The 8,449-nt window shown below is 30.6% G+C and overlaps 2 protein-coding genes and 1 long non-coding RNA gene across 3 annotated transcripts; 1 reads left to right on the top strand and 2 right to left on the bottom strand.

Annotated features, from left to right (window-relative positions):
* Positions 1-293: 293 nt before the first annotated feature.
* On the bottom strand, positions 294-2,625 carry LOC124955862. The gene is made up of 2 exons (XR_007103015.1): positions 1,225-2,625; positions 294-683 (listed from the first exon to the last, which is right to left on the bottom strand). It is a non-coding gene; the product is annotated as an uncharacterized LOC124955862 (long non-coding RNA).
* A 1,399-nt stretch (positions 2,626-4,024) lies between these two features.
* LOC124949707 (late histone H1-like) lies at positions 4,025-6,628 on the top strand. Its single transcript, XM_047495305.1, has 2 exons — positions 4,025-5,906; positions 6,118-6,628. The coding sequence occupies exon 1, from the start codon at positions 4,172-4,174 to the stop codon at positions 5,021-5,023; it is 852 nt and encodes a 283-aa protein (XP_047351261.1). The 5' UTR covers positions 4,025-4,171; the 3' UTR covers positions 5,024-5,906; positions 6,118-6,628.
* A 676-nt stretch (positions 6,629-7,304) lies between these two features.
* On the bottom strand, positions 7,305-8,004 carry LOC124949712 (histone H2B-like). The gene has a single exon (XM_047495314.1). It carries the CDS (start codon positions 7,909-7,911, stop codon positions 7,540-7,542), a length of 372 nt encoding a protein of 123 aa, XP_047351270.1. The 5' UTR covers positions 7,912-8,004; the 3' UTR covers positions 7,305-7,539.
* Positions 8,005-8,449: the final 445 nt, after the last annotated feature.

The raw sequence follows: 8,449 nt of genomic DNA, 5'->3' as shown, positions 1-8,449 counted from the left end.
GAACCGTATTAACTTCTTTTGATAATTTTTATCGTATGAGCGAATATATAAAAAACGAGCAATGCATGCATGAAAAAAAAAAAAAAAAATTAATCGATCAGACAATGTGAAAAATGTTTAGAGCAGTCGGAGGCGGAGGGGTGGGAGGGAAAGGGAATTCGTTACATACTTTATTTTTTATGACGTATACATAAATGTTATTACATAATACTTGCTAAGATGCATATTAGGATTAATTGTGAATTTAGAGTAAAAGGAAAAACCTGATCCTCGAACGTAAATAAAAAAAGAAATGTTAGCCCTAAAAAGGACCATTGAATTTTATAATGATAATAATAATAATGATGATTATGATGATATAATATCCTTCTTAAGCACGTTCTTCTCGAATACAACGTGCCAATTGGATACCCTTTGGCATGATAATATGTGGTTTACGCGTTTAGCATAAATCGCACATATGGATTCGTATCTCGTGCGAGAACCAACGAGATATGCTTCGCTAGAACTTCTTAAAGTCAAGAACGGATCAAATATGCATCTCCCGTTTTGTTGTTCTATAATTTGTTGCAATTTTAAAGGTAGCTTCATAATTCTCCCCTCTCTCATAGAAGTCTTGGTCCTTATTGGCGAAAAACTTCTAGTAATCGATTGTGTTCACAATCTTCTCTTGATGCCAATTTCTTATTACCCAGGAAGTTTTGCAATGCGAAAAAAAGATGGTAATTGCTTGATACCAAATCTGGACTATATGGTGGATGCATTAAAACTTCACAATTTCAGCCGACTGGCTTGCATTCGTCTTTATAAAAAAAAAAAAAAAAAAAAAAGTACCGAATTTTCTCTTTGTTGACTTCCATTATTAAAACACCCTGTAACTCACGCAACTGAATGGACCAAAAAAAAAAAAAAAAAGCAAAAGAATTTTTTGAGTGTGAAATGCCCAACTTGACAACGAGCATAAATCTGAAATTGTTTGATCAATACCTTTACGAGATATATCGATCACTACTACAACCATCTACCAAATAAATAATGGATTTCTTTTTCCCTGAGTAAAATATATATATATATAATATTATAGTATGGGTTGGCAACTAAGTGTTTGCGGAAAGTGTAAAGTCAATCTATCGACAAAATCCGCAATCACTTAGTTGCCAATCCAATAAAAGGACACTAATCAAAAACTACTGCGTAGAATCAATTGGACTTTTTTTTACATACAAGCCTTGTGTTATATATCAGTTCTCAAAATATGCTCCACCATTTTACTTCAATACATTTTTCCCAACGAGATTTTAATGCATAGATGCCTATTGTCTTGAAGATATTCTGATCTTTAGAATCAATGAACTCTGATATGGCATTTTTCAGACTGTCTTCATTTTCGTACTGTTTAGCCTGTAAAAAAAAAACAGTTCTAAATGTTTAAATAAATGAAAGTCGGTTGGCGAAAGATCCGGTGAATAGGGGTGGGTGCTGCAAAATTTCATATTTTAATTCATTTAATTTCGCAATTGTTTTGTACGATATATGCGATCGAGCATTGTCGTGGAAAAGTATTGGGCCATGCCGATTAACAAGCGATGAGCGTATAATTTTCAATTTTTCATGCATTTCTTCAATGTACTGACAATACTTTTCGGCTGTAATTGTCATTCCAGTTCGAAGGAATGAGTAGTGTATTACTCCAGTTACACTCCACCAAACTGTGATTAAAATTTTCCGTGGATGAATTGATGGCCACGGAGTATGAGTACACCTTCCTATCAAGCCATCGAGCACACTTTTTCCTATTGTCGTAAAGAACCCATTTTTCATCACAAGTAATGATCCGATCGAAAAATGGATCTCGATTAAATCGGATTAGCAATGATGAGCATACGTTCATACGATCCAGCTTATTTCGCTCGGTTATAGTTCGTGCGGTATCCAATTATCCATTTTTTTCATGTTGCCAATTTCAGAAAGATGTCGCAATATTGTTGTATGATCAATTTCCATTCTGGCAGAAAGTTCCCTTGAAGGAACAGTTGGATTCATTTCCAACAATGCTTTCAGAGCATCATTTTTTCACAGATGTTTCGGGTCTTCCACGCGTTTCATTTTGCAGGGAAAAATCACCAGATCGAAATTTTTCAAACCAACGTTGCACTTTTCGATCGTTCACAGTATTCTCCCCAAACGCCTGATTTATATTGCATGCAGCTTTTGCAACATTATTACAAAGTTTATACTCATATAAGAAAATTACACGAATATCGGTTGAAATCATATCGGTGCAAAATTCAAAGCAAATAACAAAAGGGAACACTTTTGAGAAAATCTTCTTTGCTAAAATATGACTCTGGCAATGGACAGTACATGACTATAAATCAGGTTATGTCAAAAACAAAAGCATAATAAGAACAGGTAGACAAATGTTCGCATTTAAAGAAAATCCGATACTTTATACGCACCAACCTAATATAAAATTGATTCCTCTGTGGAAAAAAAAAAAAAAAATTAAATTACTTCCCGAACATCTGAATGAACAACTGTGCAGTTTAATCTCCTTCATAGTTTATATATAGAAATCTACTTATTCCTGATTGGTCCGTTCGAAATAGTGGAGGAAAAAGTACTTAATGTCATCAACTCTCGTCCTACCACGTTGAAAGATATTCAATGAAGAACATTAACTATATCGCTGTAACAATGGATTTTCTGAGTTAACATTTGTACAATTACAGAACTGTTATGAATGTTATGTTTTCAAAAACGTGTACATATATATATATATATATTTATTTATTTATTTTTATATAGTTTAAGGGAAAATAAATCTTTAAATAAAAATATTACGAAAGGATTGAACAATGTTTATTAAATAATAAATGTTCATTTCTACAACGATTTATCCTAATTTTCGAACTGATCGATGCGAATTAACAAATTATTTTTTTTTTCTTTTTTTTAATAAAAACAGAAAAAAAAAAAATATATATATATATAACAATAAAACAATACTTGTTGAGAAATAAATCGATAAATTATAATATTATTAACGATTATTGGCTCGTGAAATACATTGAAAATAATTAGTAAAATATTATAAAATGAATTCAATTGACAATAGGAAAATATAATAGAGATAGATTTAAATATGAAAACCGAGAATTGTATTCGACTATAAAATGACTATGAAAAATATATTAATATATATTACTATATATATATATATATTTATTTATTTATTTATTTATTTTATATATATATATATATATATATATATAAAAGTCTTTAAATTAAAACTAATTTTCGTTAGATATTTTATCCATTCACACTTTGTAATCTTTTAATTCTTTACACCATTTTTCCTTTCTTCCTATCCAATGTGAAAGTAACGCCAAAAATAATATCCTCCGATTAAATTCTTCGATCGAATCGATCAACAAATTTCCAAATCGTTTCTTATTCATAAAAACATATTAAATTTTAAATATCATTCATAATCACGCCAAATAACGCAATAATTAGTTAACCGTTGTCGACGAATACGTGGCCAACGAAAGCCAAATCACATAGTATTGATACCTTGGATTATCATCATAATTTCGATATCAATAAAACATATTAAATAAAAATTATCAACATTGATAGAAAGATTAATCAATGAAGATGTTATTAACGTAAAAAAATATATTATTTTAATAAAGATTAATCAATATTTCGTTAATAATATAGGCCAAGCTATTATCATAGAACTGTACGCTTTGGAATATATTATAAATACTGAAGAAATCTTCGATTATATTTAAAAGATAATAACGACGAAAAATACCTGACATAATATACTTTCGATTAGTATTTGAAATAAACGATAGAAATTTATCGATATTATTAAAATAAGATTGAAACATCGATGTAAGAATTGTCTACGTATCGTTCTAATCATGACGTTCGTGCGCCATATCGAGAGAGTCTCTCTCCATGGTTCGGACTGATAAAGGTAATTGGACAACGCTTAGGTCGTATCGCTATAACAGTAAAGAACATATCTTTCATCGGATCGTGTCGAATACGCTCTCGAAGAAGGAAATTAGAAGAAGAAGAAGAAGAAAGGAAGGAAGAAGATCCATCTCTTTGATAAAGAAGTAAAATTAGAACGAATTTTTTTTTTAAATTCGTTATGGAGGATACGGGAAGTAACATAGGCGGTGGTGGAACGGTAATTGATAATATAAATGAAACAACGACAACAGCGACACCAGCGGCAACGACGGTAAAACCAACAGCTACGAAGAAGGTGGCAAAACCTAAAGCCAAAGCACAAAGGCCGAAATCAACGCATCCACCGACCTCCGAAATGGTAACAGCCGCCATTAAAGATTTGAAGGATCGCAAGGGTTCGTCCCTACAAGCGATCAAGAAATACGTTATTGCTACGTATAAGGTTGATGGTGATAAGGTAACACCATTTATAAAGAAATATTTGAAGAATGCAGTATCGAGTGGTACAGTTGTACAAACCAAGGGAAAGGGTGCATCTGGATCGTTTAAACTTTCAAACGTTAAAACTACTGCTGGAGGTGGTGTTGGTACTACTGGTGCTGCTGGTGGTGGAGGTGGCGTTAAGGCCAAGGCACAACAACAACGTCGTCTTACAAAAGAAAAGAAAATAACCAATGATAAATTTGTTGAAAAGAAAACTGTTGCGGCACGCAAAGCAGCTGCAACGAGTACTGCCAAGAAAACTAAAACAACGCCGACCAAGAAAAACGAATCCGTTAAAAAGTCTACCACCGATCAACAAAAGAAATCGAAAGTTACTTCTAGAGCTGCTGCCGCCGCTGCTTCGGCCGCTGCCGCCACCGCAGCAGCTGCTAATCTTAACGCTGCCGAAAAGAAGTCAACGAAAAAACAGGCACAACCAAAAATCGTATGGAAAGCTAAGAAAACCGCTAAGGCACCCGCCGCCAAAACTAAAACACCAAAACCGAAGAAAACTACTACAACCGCTAAGGCCGTTGCTAAGAAATAATTAATTTCTTTATCGAAAGAAATATATATATATATATATATGTATATATACGTCTATACAAAATGGCCCTTTTCAGGGCCACAAATTTTTTTTCTCATCGATGGAACGATATCGATTCTTTTTTTTTTATATGTATATATATTTAAGTATATGTTTATCCCATCCTCTTGTTAACAAAAAATTTTATTTTTTTTTCTTTTTTTTTTTCATTGATCGATTAATACATTGTGAAAGATTTTTGATAAATAATATTCCATTTAATTTATACACGAATACTACAGTATAATATTGTAATTGAATGATTGAATATGAATTTATTTTTTTATTATTAGTAATTTTATTTAGTAATTCTTTTGGTAATTTATTTTTTTAGTAAGTCCTCTCCAATAAAATGACACAATATTTTTCAATTTTATAATTTATAATTATGATAAAAAAAAATACAACAAAAAAATACAAAAAAAAAATACAAAAAAAGAAATAATTACGCGACTCTCGAGAACTCGCAATTCATATTATAGTCCCGTAAACTCGACTGAATAGATTTCTTCTTCTCTCTCTTGTTTCTTAAACGTTTAGCTGCCTTTAACAATAACTATTCTATAAAGCGTTTTAGTTAGAATGTCCTTGAAAAGAATGAGAATCTAATTGGTCGAAAACGGTCGGCCAATACCCCACTCCTGCTTGAAAGTAATTTTAATATTACACACGTATTTTTTTACCACCTATTATATTGATGCAACACGTATTGTTTTGATATGTAAAAAGGAAAGAGAGAGAGAGAGAGAGAGAGACGAGTAAAAAAAGTGAGTAGAATAGAATGATGAATTCTATTCTCAAAAACATCTAATATTTTTTTCATCTACAATTGACCATGAAATATGTATGTGTAACTAATTGTAAATTCGCACGGCATTGTTTTCTTTTTTTGTTTTTTTTTTATTTATTTATTTATTTTTCTTTTTTTTTTTTTTTTAATCGTCAACAGTTATATTCAACCGTGAAAAAAAGAAAAAAAGAAAATATGGCGGGTGTATTTATATGACGTAATCGCATTCAAAGATATTTTTATAATCTTCGAATTTTTTTCATAGATAATACATTAATTTTACCGGCGAAGTTATTAAAAAAATTTCAAATAAATTCCAAATTAAGGGAAAGAATACATATGTGGTTATATTTTAAAAAAAAAAAAAAAAAAAAAAAAAAAAATAAATAAATGAAAAAAATAAGTCAAACAAAACATAGATCAAGAAAACAACAAAGGATCATCGTATCTTCTTAAACGAAGGACGCGTATGATGATCATCATGTACGAATTTTGATGATTTATTTATTATAACCGTATCATGAATCTCGATTAAAAAAAGAAACGAATTGATCGCGCTCCCATGACGCTATCAAATGATTCGATTGTCTTATCAATGGATATGCAACAATGGCTGCCAGTCGATGTGTTTAATCGTTCGAGAAAACAAACGACATACGTATAACGATGTTATAGAGATTTTGAGGTTATGTATATATGTACATAGTAAAACTATGTACATACAGTACGTTGGACTTTTTGTCAATAACATTTAGATATTACGTTTGTATAATTTGTGAGTATTATAGAAAAAGGAAGATGCAGCAAATAGGATTTAATCATTTTAAGAATTATATTTTACCGCAATTTTTTTGATGATTAGCTATGATTGGTCGAAGCTTATGATTTATAGCCAATCATATATAATTCTGTTTACTGTATTATGTCTTAAGTCTTATGTCTTCTTATGTTGATGATAAAAACTTTTTACAATATGTCCATTATATGTAGGAAAAATCCAATCGTATGCTGCCAAATTTTAAGAGTGTGAATAGGATAGAGGGAAAGGGATAGGCTAATGATCGAAAATCTTCCCTATTGACACTGTATCTATCGAGGTAATATATTTTGATCTTTGACCTAGCCTAACAAAGGAATATTACCGACTTCCAAGTACATAACTTAATCCTCTTCGACTTTGGTCGGTACAATAGAAATTCTCTATTTTACTATATGAAGAGTTTTTAACAATGTTAGAAAGTTGAAAAGATTTTACTGAATAGAAATTTCTGAATAGAAACGTACCGAGAGTTTAGAGATATTTAGAAAAATAAACGAAATTAATGAGAATTCTTGAAAAAAAAGAAAAAAGAAGAAAAAAAGAACTTTCCCTTTCAAACGGTACTTTTAAGTACTTAAGTAGAAAATACATTTTCTAAAAAAAAGAAAAATAACTTTCACTAACTGCAAGAATAAAGATAAACTTTATATATTCATATAAAAATATTTTACAGATATTCTACCCTAATTTATTTATAACATATTTGTACAGGATATATTTTATATGTTTATAAGGAATTATTAATTCTTGTCTCGTATCTTATAATCTAGATACTTATGGAGAAATATAAAATTCAGAGAAAATATCCAACGTAAATAAATTATTTGTGGCCCTAAAAAGGACCGTTTGTAGCATACGTATATCAATTCATTTTGAACTGGTATACTTAGTAACAGCTTTGGTGCCTTCGCTAACGGCATGTTTAGCGAGTTCACCTGGAAGTAAAAGTCGTACGGCAGTTTGTATCTCTCGGGAAGTTATAGTCGAACGTTTGTTGTAATGAGCCAATCTTGAAGCTTCAGCAGCTATACGTTCGAAAACATCATTGACAAAACTATTCATAATACTCATAGCTTTACTTGAAATACCAGTATCAGGGTGAACTTGTTTGAGTACTTTGTAAATATAAATGGCATAACTTTCCTTCCTCTTTCTTTTTTTCTTCTTATCAGTTTTACTGATATTCTTTTGTGCCTTACCAGCTTTCTTCACTGCTTTACCACTGGCTTTTGGCGGCATCTTCTGATCGATTTCTTTTTTTTTTTTTCCTTTAGGTGTAAAGTATTCGATATAGCACCACGTACGGAATCGAGTGGAATGAAGCGAACCAGTCGTGTGCTCGTTTATATAGGGAATGGCTACTCGTCGTGCGCACCAATCAGAACACTTCGTGCATTTCTACCATTGTAACTTGACCTAAATGGCTTGATCTTCATATTATATTATTTTCTAATTTATAAAAATAATACATTTGATTGTTAACTATATGTTTTTTCATATATCACATACGTTCATTCAATTACCCTCAATATATTTACGTATGTGTATATATATATATATATATATATATACATTTGGATGTTCGACGGTATATCTCCTCTATATCAAATTTCAGTTTTATAACATTTCTATAATAAAAAGTAAATCTTTAAAAATTCTACATAAAGAGAACTATTAAATTTTATAGCAATTAATATTTTATAAACTTATTTATATAATTTAAATTAATGATTTTTGTGAATAATACAGTTCGGTTGAAAGGAATTAAGGTGATTGG

This window comes from Vespa velutina, chromosome 1 (genome assembly GCF_912470025.1).
Source record: "Vespa velutina chromosome 1, iVesVel2.1, whole genome shotgun sequence".
Classification (NCBI taxonomy): domain Eukaryota; kingdom Metazoa; phylum Arthropoda; class Insecta; order Hymenoptera; family Vespidae; genus Vespa; species Vespa velutina.
The sequence above is the reverse complement of the archived record's forward strand: the minus strand, read 5'-3'. Positions and strand labels throughout refer to the sequence as shown.

Excerpts from the sequence above, each read along its gene's own strand:
- LOC124949707 (XM_047495305.1), top strand. The coding sequence starts at position 4,172 with ATGGAGGATACGGGAAGTAACATAGGCGGTGGTGGAACGGTAATTGAT.
- LOC124949712 (XM_047495314.1), bottom strand. The coding sequence starts at position 7,911 with ATGCCGCCAAAAGCCAGTGGTAAAGCAGTGAAGAAAGCTGGTAAGGCA.